The 24,312-nt window shown below is 51.1% G+C and overlaps 4 protein-coding genes across 4 annotated transcripts; 1 reads left to right on the top strand and 3 right to left on the bottom strand.

Annotated features, from left to right (window-relative positions):
- Window positions 1-7: 7 nt before the first annotated feature.
- On the top strand, window positions 8-3,561 carry RPAIN (RPA interacting protein). Its single transcript, XM_068210281.1, has 7 exons — window positions 8-168; window positions 779-958; window positions 1,452-1,515; window positions 2,012-2,126; window positions 2,350-2,413; window positions 2,501-2,635; window positions 3,348-3,561. The coding sequence occupies exons 1-7, from the start codon at window positions 91-93 to the stop codon at window positions 3,375-3,377; spliced, it is 666 nt and encodes a 221-aa protein (XP_068066382.1). The 5' UTR covers window positions 8-90; the 3' UTR covers window positions 3,378-3,561.
- A 276-nt stretch (window positions 3,562-3,837) lies between these two features.
- C1QBP (complement C1q binding protein) lies at window positions 3,838-8,574 on the bottom strand. Its single transcript, XM_068210278.1, has 6 exons — window positions 8,325-8,574; window positions 7,644-7,794; window positions 7,170-7,257; window positions 6,467-6,562; window positions 5,705-5,827; window positions 3,838-4,249 (listed from the first exon to the last, which is right to left on the bottom strand). Exons 1-6 carry the CDS (start codon window positions 8,569-8,571, stop codon window positions 4,100-4,102), a joined length of 855 nt encoding a protein of 284 aa, XP_068066379.1. The 5' UTR covers window positions 8,572-8,574; the 3' UTR covers window positions 3,838-4,099.
- Window positions 8,575-8,905: 331 nt separating this feature from the next.
- Window positions 8,906-18,749, bottom strand: DHX33 (DEAH-box helicase 33). Its single transcript, XM_068210264.1, is given in 13 exon segments — window positions 8,906-9,776; window positions 10,826-10,912; window positions 11,644-11,847; window positions 12,401-12,528; window positions 12,827-12,915; window positions 13,291-13,450; window positions 13,824-13,935; window positions 14,608-14,793; window positions 15,330-15,500; window positions 16,129-16,356; window positions 17,551-17,711; window positions 18,381-18,644; window positions 18,647-18,749. Coding segments are annotated over 13 exon segments (2,187 nt in total). The 5' UTR covers window positions 18,735-18,749; the 3' UTR covers window positions 8,906-9,467.
- Window positions 18,750-19,647: 898 nt separating this feature from the next.
- Window positions 19,648-23,931, bottom strand: DERL2 (derlin 2). Its single transcript, XM_068210280.1, has 7 exons — window positions 23,796-23,931; window positions 23,378-23,443; window positions 23,041-23,114; window positions 22,544-22,637; window positions 21,918-22,113; window positions 21,260-21,350; window positions 19,648-20,536 (listed from the first exon to the last, which is right to left on the bottom strand). The coding sequence occupies exons 1-7, from the start codon at window positions 23,886-23,888 to the stop codon at window positions 20,431-20,433; spliced, it is 720 nt and encodes a 239-aa protein (XP_068066381.1). The 5' UTR covers window positions 23,889-23,931; the 3' UTR covers window positions 19,648-20,430.
- Between the last annotated feature and the right edge of the window lie 381 nt (window positions 23,932-24,312).

Here is a 24,312-nt window from a genome sequence, read left to right as displayed (position 1 = left end):
CACCGCCCGCCGCGGCCAATCGCCGCCGCCGCCCGCGGACTACATTTCCCGGCGTGCCCCGCGCGCCCGGCGCGCTGCGGGCTCGGCGCGATGGCGGCGCCGGTGCAGGGGCACCGGGCGCGGTACAAGAGCCCGGGCGGGCCGCCATGGAGGGAGACGTACCGCAGGGTGAGCGGGCTGGGAGGGCGGGGGAACATGGGCTCCCTTCTCCCGACCCAGTTCGATCCCCCTGGGGCTGGCTGTGGCGGGTGAGCCGCGCCCCGTCCGGAACTCTCTCCTAACCCCGTCCCGAGCCCCCTCTGCGAGCGCCCGGCGTTGCCCCCGCTGGGAGCTGTTACCCCAGCCCCCTGCGGCCCCTCCGGGACGCGGCCGGCCCTTCCCCCGTGCCCCAGCCCCGCTGCCTCCCCCGTGTGCCCCCTCAGGCATTCCCGGTCTCTCGGCCCTCTGGGACGCGCTCCCTCCGCCGTGTCTGGCCCCCTCAGGCATTCCCGGTCCCTCGGCCCTCTGGGACGCGCTCCCTCCGCCGTGTCTGGCCCCCTCAGGCATTCCCGGTCCCTCGGCCCTCTGGGACGCGCTCCCTCCGCCGTGTCTGGCCCCCTCAGGCATTCCCGGTCCCTCGGCCCTCTGGGACGCGCTCCCTCCGCCGTGTCTGGCCCCCTCAGGCATTCCCGGTCCCTCGGCCCTCTGGGACGCGCTCCCTCCGCCGTGTCTGGCCCCCGGCACCCCCCGTGTGCCGCCCGAGCGGGCGCTGACGGCCCCGGGCTCTCCCGTCCCGCAGCGCTGCATGGAGCGGCTGAGGAGCAGCCGGGCCAAGCTGCTGGACCGCTACCGCCAGGCCGGGGACGGGGCGTGCGGGGCGGCCCCGGGCGCGCTGCTGGTGCAGGAGGTGATGGAGCAGGAGTGGCAGGAGCTGCGGGACAGGCTGCCCGGCCTCCGCGGAGAGCAGCCCATGGAGCAGGTCAGTGCTGCGTCCCCAGCTTCAGCACCACGTGTGGGACACGGGGATCAAGTACAGCTCCCCACGGCTCTGACTTCAGCCTCTCACTGGAGCCGACACAACTCAAGAGCTTCAGGTTTTCCTATTTCTGCAGCTCAGGCAGGGTGTTGAGCTGTGAAAGTGCCTTTGGGCATGAGTGGGGAAATGCCTTATTGCTTTCACAAACAGCCTGTGGATCACAGCAGAGGGTTTGTTTCCTCATGTGTGCTTTTTATAGCTGGTCTGTCACTTCCTCTTCTGAGAATGGGAATGAAGGCTGAATGTTTTAAAAAGCAAGCTCAAAAGGCTGTACTTGGATCCATTCTGGCTGGCTTTGCACATGTGTTTACAGTACAGGTTGCTTCCCACAGTGCTTGGGTTTCCAGATAGAGGGATTTACTAGACAGGAGAAGTGAATTGATGTTGCTCAGTCAGATGCTGGAATGGGAGGATCACTGACTGATTCACCCTTCAGGTGCTGGAGGACCCTGACGAGCTAGCAGTGCTGGAAGAGATCCAACAGGAACTGATCTTGCAAGGTAAGATCTTTACACATCTTCTGACTCCTGTTTGATGTGTAACACCCCTGACTTCCTGGTAATGCAGAACAGCTGAGGCTGCACTCCTTGGTTCCTGCAAACCACATGATACAGGGAAGAGCCTCCTTGGAAATCTTGTTGAGGCTTTGAGGTATTGAGACCTCTTCTCACAGCTTTAAGAGTTTAAGTGGCATTTTAAGGTCTGTGAGAGAGGCCAGAGAAACAGGACTGAGATCTGTTAGCTCTAGGAACCTTTATAAATCAATTCAGGATGCTTCTGAAGTGCTGATCTGAAAGTAGAAAGGCCCATATGAGACGAGCTGAGCCATAGAAAAAACTGGATTAGCAGGAATTAATTTACCAGGCATAGAAATCTGACTCAAAGGAGTAAAAGTTCTTAGAAACTTGTATCCAGCCCATCCTGCATCTGGCCAGCAGCTTTGCCTGTGCTGCCCAGCAAGCCCTGAGGGAGTTCTGCTGTGCTGTGCTGTTGCAGAGCAGCTGGTTATCGAGGAGTACGAGCGGAGCCTGCGCTTCGATGAGGAATGTCTCAACGCCATGCTCGACAGCCTGGATGCCACTGACAGGGTCATCTGCCCAGTATGTAGGAAGTAAGAAAGCCTTTGGCATTGGAATCAGATTCCCCACTCTCCTACAGCAGTCTGGGCTTAGAAATGTGCGGAGAGAGGCTGCTGTTCATTCCACCAAAATAAAAATGCCTGAGCAATGATCTAACGGGAGGGTGGGTTGTTTTGGGGTTTTTTTTTGGTTTTTTTTTTGCTAAAACCTTCCCTTGTTCTGGGTGTTATGATGCTCATTGTTTGCTTTCCCCAGGAATAACCTGACTGTAAAGGCTCACTTGGTTCATTGCCAGTGTGGATTGTACATCAGCACACAGGTAAGCTGCACTGTGAAGTGTTGTGTGTGGCATCTGTGGTGCTGCAGAGATAGGAACTTCAGCTGACTTTTCATGAATTATTCTCAGGATATGACAGAAGGGAAGCTTCGGTCACTTCTGGAAAGCACCTTGACAGAGCACAGTCAGAGGTGTTTGCACAGCCCCGAGTTCACAGTCACCAGTGGCATGGAGGAGGAAGCCAGTCTGCTGATGAGCTGCCCAGTGAGTGTAAATGTCAGGTTCCTGGAAAGGATCCCTGCTTGGATCCATGGCTCAATTACATGGGCAGAAACCACAAGTCTGCTGATCCCTGGGGTTTGTGTGGCTGTTTTTTCACAAAATTCCTTGGAAATGGCTTTATCTCTGACCACCAGTAACCGTAGAAGTTCCAAAGCACACACCTTTAACTGCTGGATTAGGGAATCTGTCAAATTCAGTGCCCTAACTTCAGCCAACAACTTCTAAGTCTTGTGTGCACCATCTGATCAGATAAGTGGTTTGTGAAGAAAAGTTTTAAAAATTACTTAAAGTTTAAGCCTCCTGAAAAAACTTCATCCAGGTGTCCCAGAGAACACACAGCAGCCCTTTGGCTCAAGCTAGAGCTGGTGCTTGCTTTGCTATGTGAAACCAGTGTAAGGCAGAGCATTTAAAATACAGCCATGGAATTGTTTAAGTTGGAAAAGACCCCTAAGATCAAGCCCAGCCGTTCCCCCACCACTGCCAAGGGTACAACTTACCCATGTCCCCAAGTGCCACATCTCTGCACGTCTTTTACATCTCTCCAGGGATGGTGACTCCACCACTTCCCAGGGCAGCTTCTGCCAGTGCTCAACAACTCTTTTGTTAATTTTTCCCCCAGTCAGTAGTTTTTCGTGTTCAAATAGTTTTGAACTTTATACATTAACACAGTTTTCTGTTCAACTTTTTTGTGAAGGTCTGTGACTCCTGGATGATTCTCCTCTAAGGTGATTCTGCTGCTGCTTTACTTCTGGAAGACTTTAATACTAAACTTCACCCAGAGCTGCTAGGACTCTTGTGTACATACTTCTAACTGCTGTGTCAAAAAGACACTTCAAAAGGCGTAGTATTGCCTTGACCTGCACTTTTAATCACACAGGACATGTTTTGAAATAAATATATTTAGTTTATTTTGGCCTTGGTGTTGTCTTAAATACTACATCAGTGATCTCACAGCTCATGTTGCACTTCAGCTTTCTCTTTGAGTTTAAAAGAACCTTAAATAAATAAGCTAACTTAAATAAACTTAAAACCTTCAAACAATTGGAGGCACCAGTTTAAGTAGAAATACTCAACCATCACTGCCACAACTACTCTGTGAGCAGCTCTGGCACAGAGAAACTCTGCCATCACTTTCATGGCAGCACTGGTACAGCAGGAAGAAGAGAAACCACCCTTTTCACTGATATGTTGAATAGTTTTTATTCTTCACATTCACTCTTAATAGTACAAAAAGCCCCACGCAGGGCGAGGCAATTCTGGCCTGTGGCATCAGAGAACTTGACTGGGGCTGCACCATCACTACAAATCCCCAAATCCAAGTGAGAATCCTCCTCCACCTTCCCAGTTACTTACTCTCTGTATCCACTGTGAAGATATATTTGGGTATTGCTGGATGAAGCAGCACTGTGGAATACCCACACTTGAGACTAAGTTTCCTAGCCTGACCTACTGACATTTGACAAAGCTTTTAAGGTCTTCAAGGAATTTGATGTACTCCTGGTGCTCCAGGGCAGTGCTGAGCTCTACCAACTCGTCAGCAAAGGTGTTGTCCACTCCTCGGTCAGCCAGGAAATCCATCAGGTGATCATAGAGAGCCTGCAGCAAGGAACAGAAACCTTCCTTAGCAGAACACACCTGGGGAGGGGGTGAATTAAAACGGCCCCTGGCAATTGGCACTTCCTCCCAGGAAAATCAGGCCCACAGATGCCTTTCCTATTTTCCAGATTCTGTACTGCATTAGTGTGTGACTCTGAACTTCACAAGAAGTGTGAGCAAGTTCTCCTCCCAGTTCAGTCAGACAGAACAATCCTTTTCCAGCCCCAGAACCAAGGACACCATTGCAGCTTCAGGCCCAAAAAGTGCAAACAGCAGGGAATTCAGGAGAGCAGTCTGGGAAGATGGGACTGCATCACCTGGAGCTGGAATTGGACAATGAACCCCAATGTGAAAATGGACTAAAACTTTTAAAAGTATGAAAACTCATGACTCATGAACCATCTTGGGTGCAGCCCTGGCTGGGCTCTTGTACTGCCCAAGGTGTATCCTTTAAGGCCTTTTAATAAATCCCTATTTTATTCCTTTAACACTGTCTAGCCTCTGTTCCAGGCAGCCTCTCAAGGCACCACCACAGGAGGGCAGGCCTGACCTTGGGTGGAACATTTGGACAGAAAGGGCCATGGAGCACGTTATAAAAACCCAAACCCAACTGCAAATGAGCTGCACTCTGGAGATGATCCCCAGACTTTGGGAGTCAGCAGGGGAAGTGTGCCAAGGATGACACAGGCCAAGCTCTGCCTGTCCCCTCTACCCAGGGGTGAACTAATGCTTTGGAAAGATATCCGATGTACAAGTTTGTTTGAAAGGCTTCAATGTTACAGTCATGAGCTTGGCTTTTTCCTTTTCATGCACATTTTAAATTAATTTAATGTCTTAAGACAGGGGAAAAAAAGAATAATCAGTGTGGGATGGTCTAAAGCACACTAAGCAATTTTAACATGAATGCTTCTCAAGGGGATACACTCTAGGACTTCTACTTCCAGTTTTAAACTCATGACAGCCTCAAAAGTTGTAGCTTTTTAAATCCTGGCATTGAGAACATAAGAACACACAGATTCTAGTGCATATTTTTAGTGTTACAACTCTAACACACCTGGAACACCAGGACACAATGTATTTTTTCAGATACCACACACAGATGCTTTTATCTACACATGGTGTCTGATAAGCCACATGGTTAAACACACAGATCAAAAGATGTTAACAAGTGTCAAAGCATTTCCAGAATGTGATTCTCTGCTGGGAAATCCACCTATAGAATCTGGAAAGGAAGAAGTTCCTCCTGTCTGTCCTGATTCCTGGTAATGCCACCAGCAGTGCACAACCCTGGGACCAGGAAACACCCTCAGTGTGCAGCAGAATCAGCAGCTCAGGGGCAGAGCAGGGCCAGTCCCTGTCTCAGACATCCAGACAGGTTTAATTCCCAGCCCAGGAGCAGAGGGACAGCCAGGTGAGGTGAGCTGAGTGCCCTCTGTGGCCTTTAGCAGCACCTACCCAGTCAAGGGAATCCGTGTTGAGGGTGTAGTTGGTGTCCTTCCAGTCAGCTTCTCCAGTGGGCTGGAAGCTCACCTCCCGAATTGTGAAAATATCACTTTCTTCCTCTCCTTCATGTCCAATCTGAGGCAGGAAAACAAATGCAAGACATGCAATGAGCTGCAATTAGTGGGCAGGCTCAGCCAGCTCATCCCCAGGCTAGGAATACCTCAGGAAAAGCCCCAAGGCCAGACAAGCTGTGCTTTCCCCTCTCACCATGTGCCTGTGAGGACAAGCACAGAACTCAGGAAATCCTCTAAGCTTGTGCTGCCAGAAGGGACCTGATTTAAATCAGCAGCCTGAGTTTTACAAATATATAAAAACTTCTTCTGTATGGTTCTAAGCATGTCTTCCCATGTCCATCTCACCTTTAACAGCCAGGACTTTTAAACATCTCCTAACGTTTACAAAATAAGCCACAAATTCCAGTGTGAGCAAAAGCTCTCAATTTTATTTTCTCCCCTCCTTTTTTTTTAACCCTACTTCTCCACTGTAATTCAATAGAGCCCAGTAAGCAGCTGATCAGAAACACCAGTGCAGGATGTGAGGAATGCCATAAACATTTCCTCCCCACTATTCTTGCAAACATAAAGTCTTTTTTTTTTTTTTTTTTTGTGATTAAGAGAAATAAAGAAATAAGAGGAGACTGGATATCGTGCTGATCCAGAAAAGCAAGAGATTACAAAGAGCAGTTAAATCCAACAGGGGCACAGTGATACTCACCTCATCTTCAGGGAAATGGCAGTCAAGCACAAGGGTCTGTTTTGTATCATCTTTTATTACTTCCACAACAAAGTTTGGAGTTGATGTAAGTTCAGGCTAAATAAGAAAACAGTTGCATCAGCACTGGAATCTGAACAGGAGCCAAAGCAATCACAGCACAGCCCTGTGCTGTGTTCCCTGACACCTTCCATTATCCCAGGTGCATACAAGCCCCATCCAACCTAATCTTGGACACTTCCAGGGATGGGGCAGCCACAGCCTCCCGTGCCAGGGCCTCCTCACCCTCACGGGGACCAATCTCTCCCAGTACCCAATTTAGCTCCACTCCCTATCACTTAAAAGCCATCCCCCCTTAACCTGTCATTCCATTCTCTTGTACGAAGTTTCCCTCTCCCACTCTCCTGCAGACCTTTTTGGTAGTGGAAGGTGCTAGAAAGCCTCAAAATTCCTCTAATTTCTCCTCATAGAGACCTGCCACCCTGCTCTGTCTTTCTGCAGGGGAGGGAAGGTCAGACAGGGGACAGGCAGCCCTGGAAAACCGGCATTTTGTGTTTTAATGCTCCCAAATGTCAAGGGTATATTTGGGAGCATTAAAAGGGGGAGAAAAAGCCTCAACACTTGAGGACAAGGCTCCAACTTCCCTAAGGCAAGATTCCAACTTTGGTCTGTGTCCCCAGCATTAAATGCACATCAAGGCTGTTACCTCCTGCTCATCAGGTTTCTGCTGTTCCTGCGTGTCTTCTTCAGCAGAGGGTGGGATGCTGTTGTTGATGTTGAATGTAACCGTTATCCTGCAAAAGAAACAGAAACAATTCTTTTGAACACGCCCAAAAATGCCCATCGGAATGGGTCTCCTAAGGCCTCATTCAGAATTCACACAGCGTGAACAAAACCAGGCACTGCACTTAAAAGACACACCTGGGTGAAGCTGCTCCCTCCAAGCAATCTCACTTTTTAAAGTTTTACTGCGCTGTTATTTTTAAAACGGGAAGACCATGTGAAACTTTGTAACACAAAACACAGCAACAAACTGGCGCAGACAAAAGTGCCCTTGGCCCCAGGTGGTCAAACAAAGAGCCTGTGCAGGGTGCACTTGGGGTGTGAGCACATGGAGAAGCCTGGTCACTGTGACCCAGCCGCCCTCGGGTGCTGGGGACCCTTCCCAGACCCCACTCACTTTTCCCCCGCGATCTTCCGCACCAGCTTGGCCTCCGTGCCATGGACCTCCAGCTCCCACCCCCCGGAGATCTTGGGCAGGGATTTGTGCTTCTGGATCTTCTTCTCCTCCTGGATCTCGTCCGTCAGGAACTGCGCAAAGGCTTTGTCTCCTGGTGGGAAAGAAAACGGGGTTAGGGAAAGGGAGGGTTATGGAGAGGGGGAATGAAGGAAAGGGGTGGGGGTGAGTTCAGGGAAAGGGATGGGGAAGGAAAGGGTGTTGGTAAAAGAGGCGATGGAAAAGGGGGTTAGGGAAAGGATAGTTAGGGAAAGGGGGCTAGGAAAAGAGGGGATTATGGAAAGGGAGGGTAAGGAAAGAGGGGAGTAAGAAAAGGGAGGGTTGAGGAAAAGGGGAGTGGGGTTAAGGGAAGGGTGGGGAGGAAAAGGGGGTTTGGGAAAATGGGGGTTCGGGGAAAAGGGAGTTGCAAAAAAGGAGGTTCGGGAAGGGTGTGTAGAGGAAAACGGGGCTTAGGTGATGACGGGAATTAGGGAAATAGGTGGTTTAGTGAAAACGGGGATCGGGGAAAGGCGGAGCTGCCTTAGGGAAAGCGCCCGCCGGCGCACGTGCTTCCCAGCACGGACGGGGGGCAGCGCACGTGTCCTGGGCGCCCTGCCAGGGCGGCCCCGCTCGCTCCCCGCTCACCCTCGGTGTGCAGACCGCCGCAGCCGCAGGACACGCCGCCGGCCGAGCCCCGCCGCGGCCGCAGCAGCGCCGTCCGCCCCGCGCCGCCGCCCAGCTGCCACAGCGAGCGCGCCAGGGCCGGCGCGGCGGCGGGCGGCGGCAGCGGGGCGCGGGGGCACGCGGAGCTGAGCGGGCGGCGCGGCGCGGGGCGCGGCGCGGGGCGCAGCGCGGCGGCGGCGGCGGCGCGCAGGGAGCGGGCGAGCAGCATGGTGCGGCGGCGAGCGGCGGGCGAGTCTGCCCGCCCCGGAACCGCGCTCCGCTTCCGGCCCCGGCGGGCCCCGCGCGGGCCCGGGGCCGCCGGTTCGAGTCCCGGCCCCGGCAGGACGGGGTGTGTCAGCGCGGGGCCTGCTTCCTGGGATCGCTGACCGCGGAACGGGCAGGGATGGCACGGACACAGCACCCGTACAGGAGTGAAGGCACAAAGCTTTAGGAATGTGGGAGACGTGCACAGGTTTTATCCCAGACATCATCCCACTCCTGATTATGACTGCCAGTGTTCGGGCCAGAGCATGGCAGTCTCCTCAGAAAAAGAAAAAATGAACGTGTATTTTAGAGGAAAGAGTGACCAAGGCAGTGTTTCCTGGCACCAAGCCTTCCTTTTGTCCAAAAGTTGGCATTAGCGCCCACTCCTGAGAAGCACAGAAAGCTCATTTGCTGCTCACTGCAAGGCAGGAGAAGGAAAGCATCTGTCCCATCCCATCAAATGGATACCACCCCATCAAAGGACCAGAATTTTAACTCCCAATTCCCCACAGGAATCTGAGCACTGCACACGTGAATGGCAGAGTCCATTCTGCACAAGAAGCACACATTCACTGTGCTACCTTCACATCTTTAAGCCCAGACTGCTGCCAACAAACACGCTCCCATGAGACCCATAAACACCAGGACAGCTCCTGTGATAATTTATTCTGTGCCTCACGGAACAACACGCAGGACTGGGATTTCCACCATCACCTCTTTATTCTGGAAAAAACACAAACCCAATCTAAATAAATACCCATCCCGTTCCTTAAGGTTCTAAAAAACACGGTTATACATCTGTGCACTACATTTTTAGAAAAACAAGTCTTTCGAGGCGAAGCTGAGCCAGCTGGTCCCAGGTCAGCTGCTGGCCGTGCGGAGCTTCCTGCGGAAGTATTCGGGCGCGGCCTCGTGCAGCCACTCGGCGTCCACCACGCACAGGTCGCGCATGTAGCACCTGTTGGTGCGCAGCAGCCCGTTGTACACCACGCAGGCCGGCCTGCCCTGGAACAGCACCGACGAGGGGTGGATGGCCACCACCTGCTGCGAGTCCACCGTGCCGTAGGAGCCGTCCGGCCGCAGCTCGGCCGCGTTCATGAACAGGCTGTGGGCCAGGCAGCGCCGGACGCCGGCCGTGTCGCCGCGGGAGGACTCGAGGGGCATCGACAGCTGGGAGACACGGGAGTGAGCGAGAGCGGCCTCGTGGGGACACAGCCCTGTTTCCCTTCAGAAAGCGTGGGGGGTTTTCCTGGGTCAGAACGCTGGGGGATCACTGGCATTCAGCTCGAGTGGATGCTAGGCTAAGCCAGACTAAGAGCCAACAAAATGGATCGTCACTCTCCTGCTGGAAGAGAGTTTAAGGCCGACCAGCTATAGGAAATCAGGCGACCCCCAACGGGAAGAAATGATGTCTGGCTCCAGATCAGAAGGCTGAAGGATCTGCTTTATTGAAACTGTACTATCCTGTTCTACATGCTTACTTATCTAACTAACTAACAAACTTGCAAAACCCGTGACTTTGTGCTGAGAGCCCGAGCCACGGCTGGATCCCATTGGTCACTGACCCCAAACAACCTTCACCAGAATCCAACCCAGCAATCACTGCAGGTGAACAATCTCCACGCCACATTCCACATGGGGAAAACAAAGGAGCAGAGATAAAGATTGTTCTCTCTTCATCTCTCTGTGCTTCTCCTGAGAGACAGGATTATGTCTCTCTGTCCAGAGAATGTGAATGTCACAGACCAGCATCCACAAATAATACCCCACAGGGTGGCTCCCATGTCACGACAGACTGCCAGGGGTTCAGTGGCAGCTCCCACACTGTGCCCAGCAGGAACAGCACTGAGGGGAAGCTGCTGCCACACTGAATGCCTGACTCCATGGAGAAGCCAGCCAGCACAGGCTGCCAGCACTCTGTGGCACACAGCACAGTCCCACCTGCACCAGAGTAGGAAAAACCCTTAGGAAAACCTGGCCTTTCCCTGAGAAGTCTTCTTAGAGGTTCTTGTTTCTCCTTGACCCACTAAGCCCTGCAGCTTTAAGATTTTGGGATGCAACTGCACAGTCAGGAATTTTAGCCAGCTATGTACAGGAGACTGAAAACAATCCCCCATTTTCTCACTCTTTGGGACTTGGTGCACAGTAACATCAGTTTGGGGACAAACAGGAAAATACCAACAGGTGAAACAGAGAAATAGAGTATGGAAGCAAGTTACCTTTACACAAATGTCCCTGAGCTGAGCTCTGACTTCTGCCATCAGCTTCATGTTCCTGCCATTGATAAAGTTCTCTCTGCACCATCCCTGCAACAGAGACACCAGGAGTTAGAAGGGGATATTTCTTCACCCCAGGAGCATGATACCCTTTGGATACCACAAAAAGCAGAATCCCCCCTACAATCTGCCTCAGAGAAAACGTGCTGACCCCTTTCCTGGTCATATTTCTACCCCCCTTTACTCCACTATGTCTAGATTCCTTCCCACTCTGCTCAGAAACAGCAGGTGGTGGTTCTTTTCCCACTCAGAGCTGCTCTGCAAGGCCACCAAGAGCTGCAGAACAGCACTTGTTATCCTGCAGGTGATGAAAATAAATCAGGTAAATGCTGCAAGGAATGGGATGCATAAGTCCACATATCCACAAATCAATGAGGGGTTGATAGAGTAGGATAAATCCAAATCTGCTTTTAAATATGCTCAGTGTTTTCCCAATGAATCCTGTCCCAGAGCATGTCCAGATATTTATCATAAAATCTCAACAATCTCCCACTCCCTCCTGTTTCCAGCTGGAACCAGGGAAGAGCCCCTGGCTGTGATTACAGAACTGGTCCCTCAAAGCTTTGCCAGAGCTTTCTGTAGGAACCTTTGTTACTGAACTTCCTCCAATTCCACAGTTGTAAAGGATGGGCCCTCTTTTCTCTCTGCTTTGGAGGATGCCTGTGGCACCAGCCATGGCAGATGCAGGTGTCACTCTGCTCTCTGCCAAAATCTCCTCACCCCATGAGCTCAGGCAGCACTGGCAGCTCAGACCATCCCACCTTGTGCCCGTTGACTTTCTTGTAGGCCCTGTACACGTTGAGCAGGGTCAGGTGATCCCCCTCACTGGAGATGAATTTCTTCCTGGCAGCCTGCACCTCATCCCGCTGGGCAGGGGGGTTGTGGAGGACACTGTCCACTGACAGCAGTGACACGATGGTCAGGATCTCCTCTGCACAGTGGAACTTGGGCGACAGGAGGATGGCCTGCACAGACACAACAAAACTCAACTTTGGCTGACCAAATCCACTTCAGCTGGGCAGATCTTTCTGCTCCCTGGCAGCCCAGGAACTCGACCAAACATTGCTTAGGACAATCTCATAAACATCTGGGCCTAAGGACAGCCGTAAATCCTCTGATGGGCTCACCGAGCACCTTTAACAGCACCTGCCAGGCTCCTTCCTGAGACTGACCAGTGCACAACCAGCACAAACACAGTGACTGAAACCAACTACAGCAACAGACACTTCATGGACCTGCTAAACAATCCTGAAAAGTGCAAGCAATTTTGTCTTGTTCGCCTTCAGAGGTGCCAGAGTAAAGAAAGTCTCTTATAAAATATCCCTGAATTTAACAACAAATGACAAGCAATCCAGCAAAAGGGCTGTAAATTATGTACATTAATGTACAGCAAATATACCAGTACAGCTGCAAACACCCCAAATTTCACACTTTGTTTAAGGAGTTTGAAAAGGAAACATCAATGGTACAGACATGAATACATGAGATTAAAAAAGTCATTTGTTCTGCAGTTTTTACCTTGGAGAACTTTGGATCCAGTGGAAAGGCTGCCATTTTCTTTCCCAAGGGTGTCAGGACAAGCTGACCTTCCTTTTGGGTCACAGCTCCCAGCAGGTCAAGCTGATCAATTGCTGCTTGAATAGCATCTGCCAAAACAAGGACACTGAGCTGTGAGGCCTCCTGCCTCCCACTGAGGGATGTGAAGATCAGCTGGTTCCATCACTGCCTCCCTCCCCTGGCCAGAGGGACAAGTACTTTCCATTTAGAGAAATCAGGGTCCAAAATGTGGTTTTATCCTCCTCTATCCAGGAGAACAAGCACCTTTCCCCATTTACTCTTCCCTTGGCAGTCAGGGCACACCTTCATGTTGTGTTAGTATGACACCTAATGGCCCAAGATTGCTCCCTGCTCTTTTTCCCCAAGGCTGCCTTTGTAGCCACTTACCAGGAGATGGTTTGGACATGAAGTCAAAGGTGAGCACATTGGGAATTTTCAGGGCCAGGAGCTGAAGCACCACACTGGCCAGGTTACACCTGCATAGGCAGAATAAACAACTGAGATAGTTCTTTTATTCCTTTTTTCATAGAAGCTGAGATTGAATCTCAGGTCTGTGCTGCAGCTTGACAGAGATAAGTCTGATGCTGCTGGTGAAGCCTTAGTTCCTAAACCACAAAGAGGCAAGTGCAAAATCTGGAGGACAGTCAGAACTATTGCTTCATGTGTTTGGAGATTAAGGGTCCAACTGTCCACCCTGAGCAAACATTTCCCAGTTTTTCTGTTTAGTTCCCATACCTCCATTTTTCTCAAGTCACCCCACCAGCCCCTAGATCCAGTTTTGCTGCTCAGTTCTTCCCACAGCCCCAGCTGTAAAAGAGGTGTGGCAAGGAGTGTGATGGCTCTGTCCTCACCTCTGTATCTCAGGTGTTGTCATTTCCTCAAACTTCTCAAAGTCCTCCTCTGTGTAGAGCCGGTAGCAGATCCCGCTCTCCTGTCTCCCTGCTCTGCCCGTGCGCTGCCAAGCCTGGGCCTTGGACACCTGCTGCACTGCCAGCACTTCCAGGCCAGTTTCTGGGCATGGAAAAGCATCACCTCAGCCAGTGCCTGAGCAAGGCACAGCCTTGGAAAACACAGAGGGTTAGCAGTAAGAATTCCCAGTGTTTGCCCTTCAAACCCGGCTCAGAGCTCACTTGGTTGAGCACTGTGAACCATCCCATGCTGTGTCCATGAAGAGAAGATTGGCATTTGACAGATTTTTACCCCCTCATGGCTCATACTCAAAACTCACAAAAACACCACCAAACCCCACACCCCAAACCTGGAATATTAATATAAACAGCACAGAGGGTGTTTGAAATCCTCTTTCAGTGGTACTTATGGCCTCCAGTAACTTCTGCAAACCCAGACCCAAAACGTGGCCCTGTTCCTCCTCAGAACTCCTCACCAGGGCTGTACTTCTTGGCTTTGACCATGCCTGTGTCCACAACGAATTTTATGCCTGCAATGGTGATGGAGGTTTCTGCGATGTTGGTGGAGAGGATCACTTTGCGACAGCCCTGGGAGGAAAGAAAATCAAACCCAGGCCAAGGCCACCTTAGAGCAGCTGCAAGACAGAAACTCTGCTGGTTTTGGCCTGTCTGGGCCAAGCCCTGCCCCACACTGTGAGCACAAACTGTGCTTACTGTGCCAGCTCTCAGAAACTAAGGTAATCTCCACTTTCTAATCAGCTGCTAAAACATTCTTCTGCATTTGCAACAAAATACACCACCAGAACAGCTGTTCTCAACACATCTTTCAACAGTTTTGGTTTCATTTCTGGCACAACATTCGTGTTCTTATTTATCTGTTGAGTAGGTAAAAAAGAGCCTGAGGCAGCACGAATTCCTTTCCTTATGGCCTTGACAAAGGAAACATGTTTTCAGCTTACTCAGTATCTCCCCCATTAGCTTTTGTAGCTTTTTTGTGATATGGACAAAAAATTCCTATGAAATTGAGGAAATTTAAATTCCTGTACCTTCTAATCCTTCCTTCTTTTTATGATCCCATGTGACTTACTGAAAGCATCTGTTAAAACCATCACATTTGCAGTGTGTTATAGCTCTGGAACCACTCAGCCTAAAGCCAACAGAGACTATTTTGATTAATATCAGTACACACTGCTTTAGCCCCTAAAGTCCACATGTTTCATCCAAGGACTCATTGGAGCAAAACCTCTCCCATTCCCTCACCTCAGGGGTAGGTTTAAAGGCACGGAGTTGCTGGGAGTGGGGCAGAGAAGCATAAAGGGGCAGCACTGTCATCCGTGGGCAGCCCTCGGGGAGATGCTGGGCAACGTCTCGACATGTTTTGGTCATTGCTTCAATTTCTTCCTGACCAGTCAGGAACACCAGGATGTCCTGGCATGCAGGGGCTTCCTGGAGCCAGAGGAAAAAGCAAGTTAGGAGGGTTTGGATAGAAAAGGAGAACTGAGATTGGTAATGAGATGTGGCTCTGGCAGCAAGCCACTGAAGCAGGCTAAGAAGAAGGAAAAGACACACATGTGGTGCAAGGTATGCAACAGCCAGAATTCCCAGTGGATTCACCAGAGACAAAGAGTAAATCACATTTTGAGGGGTCGAGTGTTAAAAGGATGGAGGAATTTCTGTATCCTCAAATAACTGTCCAGGTCAGGCAGAGAGAGCCAGCAAGCACCCAGGTACAGAGAACTCGGGTGAGGGGAACATTCAGGTTCTAGGAATGAGCTGATATTATAGAGCTTTGCTTGGCAGTCTCCCTTCAGCTCCAGCCTGGACATAGAGGTCCCAAATCCCAACAGCAGCAGCAACTGCAAAGCACTAAATGCAGTTTAAAGAACCAACACAACAATCCAGGAGTTTGGCAGTCAAACACCTCAGCACAAAACACCAACCCCTGGCCCCAGAGGGACACAAACCTGGAGAGACCCTCGTACCTGGTGGATTTGGAAGATGGACACCAGTGCTGCCTGCAGGTAATCACTCTGCTGCTCCTTGGTGTAGAAGATGTCAATGGGATGCTGCCGGCCCTCCAGATAGATGACAGGAGCTCCGTTGAAGTACTGGGAGAACAGGTCAACATCCATCGTGGCTGACATGACAATCACCTTCAGGGGGAGCACAGCATGGGTCAGCACTGCAGCTTCCATCCAGCTGGACACCAACGAGTCAGGACCAGCCAAAAGTCAGCTTCTGGATCCTGAGAACCATGCTGAGAACAGCTCACAGGCTTTGGGACAGGAGAGAGTGATTTCCCCTCGTTAAAGCCATCAGCTTTTTACCACAAGCAGAAAATGCTGGTGTGACAGAATGGGACAGAATGGAACAAGACCATGCCAGGCCCCTCCAGCAAAGCCAATGTGCTTTCACACAAATTCCTGACACGTCCATCCTCACCTGGGAACGAGCATGTCCCATCAGCCAGAGCTCCTGCACTTGGAGTGATCTCAGCAGCAGTGCCAAAACCTCCCCAGCACTCTGTCTAGTCTAGAGCTCACACCCAAGGGGCTTTGGTGGATAAGAGGTATGGTGGTGACCAGATACCTTGTTCAGAGGTGTCATACCAGGCCCACTCATAAGTCAGACACCCTTAACTACTGAGAATTAAAGTGACTTTTTAGGAACAGAAAAACGGTCAAAGCTGAAATTCCAAACTTTGGAAGGCCCCAGGAGATGCTGAGAGCACTCAGAGCCCAGCCCCACCCCGCCTTTCACTGCCATCCTGGATGAACACACTTTCAGTGGCCGCAGGCCCCGCTCCTTTCGCTTCTTTTGAGCGGCTTTGACCACGCCGAAGAGCACGTCCGTGTGGATGGTCCTCTCGTGGGCCTCGTCCAGGATGACCACGCTGTACTTGTGCAGCAGAGGGTCCCCGATGGCCTCGCGCAGCAGCATGCCGTCCGTCAGGAACCGGATCCTGGTCTCGGCACACGAGCAGTCATCGAAGCGCACGGTGTAGCCAACCTGGGGGAGGGATCACACAGGGAGCACGGGCACAGAGACTGGCACTTCTCACTGCCATCGTGCCACAAGGAAGGGCTACAAAGCCCCTGGCCACTGCATTGGACTGAGCCAACCAGAAGGGCGTGGAAGCTCTGGAAAGCAGAGCAGTTTATCTGCTGTCTGTGAGCAGTTCCTCTTCCAAATGTAGCAAGCCACCCAAATGATACTGCCAACATCTCTAGTTGGCTTCTTCCTAACTAGAAGTTCATGACAAATGCCCCCCAAGTTGAGTTTACTCTCTTCTCTTCTCTTCTTCCTCCCTTCCCTCCTCTCCCAGCTAGAAATGATTCCAGGCTCTCCAAGGATTTTATGCAGGGGAAGTCTTTCTCCTCTGCCTTTCTCCCCCAGACCTGCACTAATTCAGCACTCTGCTCTCCTTGGCAGTGACTTCTGACACAGGGAGCAGTGGAAGAGAGCACAGTATTTTTTTTTTGTTTTATTCACAAATCGGTATTTTTTCAAATGGAACAACCCAGATCAAGAAGCACAATACCACAGAGACAGACCATGCCCACACTGCCATGGGACGGGTAAAGAGCCATTTTTCTCCATTCATTTAATCACAGAATCAGAGAATATCCTGAGCTGGATGGAACCCACAGGGATCATCAGTCCAGCCCCTGGCCCTGCACAGACACCCAAACAATCCCACCCTGTGCACCCCTGGCAGCGCTGTCCAAACTCTCCTGGAGCTCTGGCAGCCTTGGGGCTGTTCCCATTCCCTGGGCAGTGCCCAGCACCCTCTGGGGAAAACACCTTTCCCTGATCTCCAACCAAGACCTGCCCTGACACAGCTCCAGCCGTTCCCTCAGGTCCTGGCTCTGGCCGCAGAGAGCAGAAATTGGAGCTGCCCCTCAGGAGGAAGCTGCAGACCTTGGTGAAGTTTGACCAAATTCTCCACTTCTCCAGCTGAACAGACCAAGTGCTCTCAGCCATTCCTATCATGTGGCCCCTCCTGACCCCTCACCATCTTCGTGTTGCTCCTTTGAGCACTCCCTGACAGCTTTTACATCCTTGTTACATTGTGGCACCCAAAACTAATTAAGAAATTAAGACTATCACCCCTGTGGCTGGTTAATATCCCACCCATTGAAGCCTGACAGGGCCCCATCCCCAGAGCAGCAGTGAACCAAAGTTAATCTGTAGATAACCTACCAGCCTCCCCAGCTCCGTCCTCTTCTCCTCAGCCACTCGGGCAGCCAGGGTGACAGCTGCCACCCTGCGGGGCTGGGTCACGGCGATGCTGCCAGGGTGGCCAATCCCCACTTCGTACAGGTACTGAGGGAGCTGAGTGGTCTTCCCTGAGCCCGTTTCTCCTAAGGAACAGCAAGGAAATAGGGTTTTCCCCCCACACTTTTGTAGCATTGTCAAATTCGGGTTTTTAGGTTAACTCTTAGCCCTGTTTGAGGACGGGGAAGCTGAAGATAGAGAGGGAAAGTCCCACCACAAAGCAGTGGCAGGCCAGAGATGCCGCCCCACGGCCTCCTCTTGCTGCTGGGCCGCTCCTCTGCACAGCTCCATCCAGCCACACTCTGGTTTACAAACGTACTCCAGCCGCGTCTGCGCTGTGACACTAGCAGGAGCGACACACAAAGCACTTATCATTTAATTACATTTAATAATTTACACTACCAGGTGGGAAGTTGTTTATCTTCAGCTCCTGAAAGTCTAGCAAAAAGCTTTTTCGTTTGCACTCACAGAAAGCGTAATAAAAGCAGCGAAAATGTAAGTGAGGAGTATTCAGAAGAGGAGAGCTTTGCCATTTGGCTCTGACTGAACTCCAGGCAGACAGCGACAGGAGAGGAAAATACTTTTGCCTTCTCCACAAAACCCAAGTCCCCGCTGCTTTAAGCCCGGCTGCCAAAGCCCAGAAGCCATTCTATCTCCTGTTCACCACACTTCAGATTTACACCCAAACCGTTGCTGGGCAGCTTTTCCCAGCGCAGCCCACTCCGTGGGACACCGGCACTTGTCGCGGCACTCACCGATGAGCACGGCGGTGTCGAGGCGGCGGAGCCGGGCCAGCAGCGGCCCGCGGGCTCCGGAGATGGGCAGGGAGCGGCGCTGCACGTGTGCGGGCGGCGCGGCGCTCCGGGGCTGCGTGCCGGGGGGCGCCGCCTTGAACCGCTTGGCCGGAGGCGCCTCGCTGTCCTGAGCCATGGCTCCCCGCGGCCCCGGCCCGGCCCCGGCCCGGCCCCGGCCCGGCCCCGGCCCGCTCCGCTCCGCCGGGCTGTCCCGGGGCTCCGCTCCCCACGGGCTCCCTGGCGTGCTGATGACGCCACCGCGCCGCGCCGCGCGGAGCATCCTGGGAGTTGTAGTCCCGCCGCCGCCGCCGCCATTTGCAGCGCTCCCAGCTGCGGGCGCCCCTCGGGGCCGGGGAGACGCGGAAAAACCGCGGACCCCAAAGAGCGGCCAAACACAGCCAAGGAGGGCACAGAGCCGGCTGCAGGCAGCGTAGCGACATGTTCCCACTCGGGACTTGTCCCAGTAACAAGCTACGGAGGGGTTCTCAAACACTGAACTAAAAAGAACACACAAAAATAAGGTTTGGGTCTAACTCCTGCCTCATTCCTGCCCTCTAGGAGCACTCTGTTCTAGAAACAATCAAAACTGCCCTCAAAACAGACCAAAAACCTGTAAAACCCCTCAAAGCTCCCATAACTTTTTATAACCTTTAACAGACAAAAATGCAGACACGTTTTATCAGAAGCTAACACACTGCTTGTGGATAAAGCATTTCCCCTGAGAGCCGCACACGTTTCTCTCCCGGACTATAAATTTTATAAATTAAAACCTGTAGCCAGCTTTTAAAAACAAAATCTGAGACTAAATGAGATAATCACATGTAATGGGGAAGCCCATCCTCTAAAATGCAGAATGAAGACACAGCTTTAACTCCTTTAATCTATTATTATAGAATCAATAAAACCCCGCCCAATAATTTCTGTGGTGATTTAAGAACAACTGACCACGATGAGCTGAACTGAGCTCCAAATTCCTATGTGGCTGCTCAGAGATATTTATAATCCGTGTAGCTCCAAGCTAAATGCCACTCAGTCTCACTGGCCTGTGTTGGACACAACCCCACAACAAACTTCATCCACAGACCATGGATTTCACATCCTGAGCAGACAATGCTGTGTCCTGCACTTCTGAGAAAAGCTGCAGTTACCTCTGTCTCTTCAAGGACTTGCTTTTTCCAGCCCCTGCTTCTCCACCTGCTGCCTCAAGACTAGAGGATGATACAGAGGATTAACCAAAAAGGATCCACAAGATATTTTATTCAACTCATCATCATTTTTGAGTCCTGACTCCAGATAAATTTCCTTCTCTAGTGCTGCAGGTCATCCAGTAACAGCAGAGGGCACATGGGGGTGGATTCTGCAGGCACACCTATTTAACCACCAGTCTGAAAACTGGGCACCTGAACACACAGTCCTTGGGGGAAAAAAACCCACCAAAATGTAGCCTTGGCCTGCAGAACATTCCAACAATCCAAGTGGCAGAGTGAAAAGCTGCACGTTGTGTACCCTGCAGTTCACAGATGACTGGAGACAGCAGCACCCAGAGGAAAAAAAACCTTTTGCCACTGAAATAGTGACTTAGCCTTTCAATCATCTTGCAGTTGCTTTATCCAAGAATAAAAAAAAAAAAATTAGTTAAAACCCAAAAAGTTGGGTTTTTCCCCTGTAAAGTTTCCCATAGAGTTTTCATGTATCAAATAACTTGGAAAAAATGCTTTAGAAATCACTTTAAACAAGTACTTGTGTGGCCCTGTTAACTAAAGTTAACAGGAAACAGTTTCCAGTTTTAAATTTTTGGCTCCACTGGATTTAGATGATGTCCAGCACAACGAATTCCCCGATTGGGAAGGGTGCTGGGAGTGCCTCGGGTGAGACTGCCATTTCATAAAGTGCTTGTGTTCCAAACCATAGAGCTGTCAGAGCCCTCCCTGTGCTAGGGCAGGAGCATCCACGTGGGGCTGGAGCCAGGCCAGTCCCTCCCCGGGGTGGCTGGGACAGGCACAGGCCCCGATTATCCCCCGAGGCGCTGCCCCTCTCCCCAGGCAAAGCCCCCCGGCCGCTCCTCTGGCAAGGGGTTGTAATTGGGGTCATCCTCCGGCGTGTCAAATATTGCTTTCCTGCAAAACACAAAGGATGGGTGTCCTTGAAACACAGCTTTCACAGCTCACGTGCTGCACAGTGTCCTCCCTCAAGAACAGCTTGCCCAGGCAATGGGATTTACGCTCTCCACTTTGGAGCCACCAGGAAGGAGATCCCAAATCCAGACTGATGAGGTTCATCCTCTGATATTTATGTATAAATATTCTATGCCAGACATCTTCAGGACAGATTTATGATTCTGTGAAAAACAACCATCACAGGTGTTCTGGGAGAGGACCACAAGGGATTAGAGCATCCACACAAGAGGGAAGTGAGTGGGAGCACCACTACTCAATACTATAAACACTGAAGGATTTTTTTTTTCCAAAATTGTGACATAAGGATGACTTACAGAAGAAAAAAACCCCATTAAATATCTTATTTGTACTACCTCAGCACTGTTCACACTCAGCAGGGGACACAGCTTTGGTGCCAGCAAAACAAGCTGTCAGCAAATCCTGACAAGTGTTATCAGAGAAACCAAAGGTAAAATCCTTTAGCTCTTCTCCCAGTTAAGTTGGTTCCCACTTAAACAAATTCCAGCTCCTTGTTTGGCAACACGAGTTCAATAAAAAGCAAGAACAGCCACCCCCCATTCTGTCTCTGCCCAATTCACCAGAAGCTGATGTGAATGAATTGCAAACAGTTTTCCAAACAAGCAATTCTTCCATTTCTCTTCCAAAGCAGACATCAATACTCACAGGACAGACGGCGTTCTCAGGAGCCTCCCACCACCAGGCTGATTGGGAAAGACATCCTCTAAGAAAAAATATATATGCCCAACAGCAATGCCTGGTATAGAAAGAAAAGCCAAAAGGTGATTTTTCACTAGTTCTCCTTTACAACTCTCAAATGCTTTACACTAGAATTCACAGAAGAACAACACACGACATCTGGTTCTTTCACAGAAAATATGATGACACAGAAATACAAAACCTAAGGAAGAAAGCTAACAGCAGGTAATAAGCTTAATTTGTACTACAAGATGTTAACATTGGGGAAAGGTCTTGTCATTATGAAAAATAATGATGTTTTGGCTCTATTAGAGTTGATAAAATAATAATATAAGCTATTTTATTTCAATAGACTGATGCTGTTTCAGTCAGATGATACACCAGGGCTGATTCCAAGCAATAAAAAGCCAAAACATCAAAAGCTCTTTCCATCCTTATCACAGCACAAAACATGTTACAATGGCTAGAAATCAGAAAAGCCTAAAAACATAAATGTAAAATAATAAATATATCAGAAGAACTAACACCAAGCTTTAGGGCATTTAGCCCTTGGATTTGTCCCCATTTTCAGTTTCATGTAAAACACGAGGAGGAACAGATCCTCGTGATTGCTGCCATTGCTCACCCAGGAGATCCACAATGATGGAGTTCCCCAAAAGCAGAGAGAAGCCCATCAGTACCCAGGGTAGAAATGGGGCTTGGAAGATGAGGAGCCCGAAGAAGTTCATGCGGACGTAGGGATTCCTGCGGCTCCAGACGTACACCAGCATGATGGTGAACGCCTGCCCCAGGAACACCAGGTTCACAAACAGCCCAAAGAGCTGCCGTGGCTCGTTAAGGAAACACTTGTGAGGTCAGGAATGTCACAGCTTAATTTGTAATCCTGTGTTTTCCACACAGCTGGTAAATCTGCTTTCCCTGGTGCGAGTCCATCAAATCCAACGGCTGCAGCGGGATTTGGGGTACCTGCAGCATGAATCATCTCATTAAAGCAGAATGCAATTCTCCACAGACAACCTGAGCATGATCCCACACGTGAACAGTCCCCTGATAACCCCATTTCCATGATCAAGCAGAAAAAAACCCTGAAAAACCAGCAACAATCCCAAAATATTCAAAACCACCCTAACAAATATCGGTACTCCTCGTGCAACAAACTCTGTTAAGGCAACAGTAACAACATGGTTTCAGTTCTCCTTCACACATCTGCAGCTTCACTAAAGGAGCTTGGAATCAAAACAGAAAGGATACAGTCATTAAAAGTCCTCCAAAAAGGAACATAAATACAAAATCTGCCGTCCGACCCCGGAAAGAGCCTTCCTCGAGCATGCGGCAGTACCGGTATCTGAGGCCACAGGTCAGGAAAACTCCATTGCAAGTGAGTTCAGAAACAGATCCAAGCAGAAAACGATTCAATTCTACACCACCTCAAAAGGGGGTTTATCCATTTACTGCATCACTTGGCTCTTTCTGGATACTTCAGCAGAGAGGGTGACCCGGGAGACAAAAAAGTGACCTGGAATTTTCTCCTGCACCAAGTCAGCACCAACCTGAAGGATCAGGCTCGTACGAATTCTTAACACCAAAAAAGTAACTGGCAAAATTCTTGACCCCCTTGAAGCCCATTCATGATACCAGTGAAGCTGGCATTGCTGAATTCCCAGGAATTCAACCTTTCCTGTGCGCAATATTCCTGCACGCTGGAGCTCTGCTTGCCAAGGGAACCAACACAGCTTGGTGAAGGATACAAAAAGATCATGTTAAATAAAAAATTAAAGCCAACTGGTCCAAAGAACAAGTAGTTTGTGATTAACCTCCATATCTGGAAATAAGACAAATACAAGGACTTTAAACATGACAGCTTATTTTTATTGTCTAAATAGATAAGCAAGTAACAAGAAAATCGAAATATCCTTTACAGAAAATGAAACTAAAACCTATTTTAAGGCATAGTGGTCTGCACTCTGGCTACAGTAGCTTTTAAAAAGTGCATTTCTAATACAAAAAGTACACTGTTTTGAGAAGGCAAACTTATAAAACTCTACAGCACATTTTAAAACCTCCCGTGCTTCAGAACACACTTACTTGAAAGTGCTTAAATATTAACTCAGGGTTGAAATACAGCTGGAAGGGCGTGATAAGTTCTAATTGCTGAAAAAGAAGAAAACATTTTGAAAGGATCAATACAAGAAAAAAAAAAGAAGAAAAAATACAAACCCAAAACAGCAACCCATTCCTGCGTGCCAAAAAGAGCCCAGCAAGCCCTCCGTCAGCACTGTGAGTTTTCTGGCAAGTGGGAGCCTCAGTACAACAGCCCTCTGGCGCTGCTGTCGTTTATTCGCGCTTTGCACCTTCCCGGGAATGCCCTCGCCCCGGGGCCCTCGGGGCTCCTCACCCGCCGCCGAGCGGGGGCGGTGCCTGAGGGCTCCCCTTGCACGGCGACCCCGCGCCCACCCCGCTCCCGGTTCCCGTCGCGGCCTCCCTCCCGCGGCCGCGCACTGACCACGGCGGCGGTGGTGAGGACGCAGGCGGTGGTGTAGGCCCGGGTCACGGGCGGCACCTGCAGGTACTCCTGCCGGAACGTCTGGTACGCCATCTTGGCGGCCCGGCCCCACCCCGCCCGCCGCCGCCCGGCCCGACGCTCCGCGCTCCCATTGGCCGAGCCGCAGCGCCCTCCCTCCGCTCTGCGCTCTCATTGGCCGACTGCCCTGTTCGCGGCCGCCTCTCCGCACTCCCATTGGTCGTCTCGCAGTGCCCGCCCACCACCTTCGCTGCCATTGGCCGAGAGGCCAGCGCTTGGCCCGCCCGCCGAGGGGCGGAGCGCTCGGTGATTGGGCGGGAGCGGGTCCTGGCGGGCGCTGATTGGCTGCGGCCAGGGCTGCCCTGAGGCGAGGCGGGAAAGGCGCGGCGGCCCCGCCGGCTCTCGGCCCCGGGCCGCGAACGCGAGCGGCAGGAGCGGCCCCGCCGGCTCTCGGACCCGGCCCCGGGCCGCGAACGCGAGCGGCAGGAGCGGCCCCGCC

Source organism: Anomalospiza imberbis, chromosome 20, assembly GCF_031753505.1.
Source record: "Anomalospiza imberbis isolate Cuckoo-Finch-1a 21T00152 chromosome 20, ASM3175350v1, whole genome shotgun sequence".
In the NCBI taxonomy this organism is placed as follows: Eukaryota; Metazoa; Chordata; class Aves; order Passeriformes; family Viduidae; genus Anomalospiza; species Anomalospiza imberbis.
Note: the sequence above shows the minus strand (reverse complement) of the source record. Positions and strands in the feature narration are given on the sequence as shown.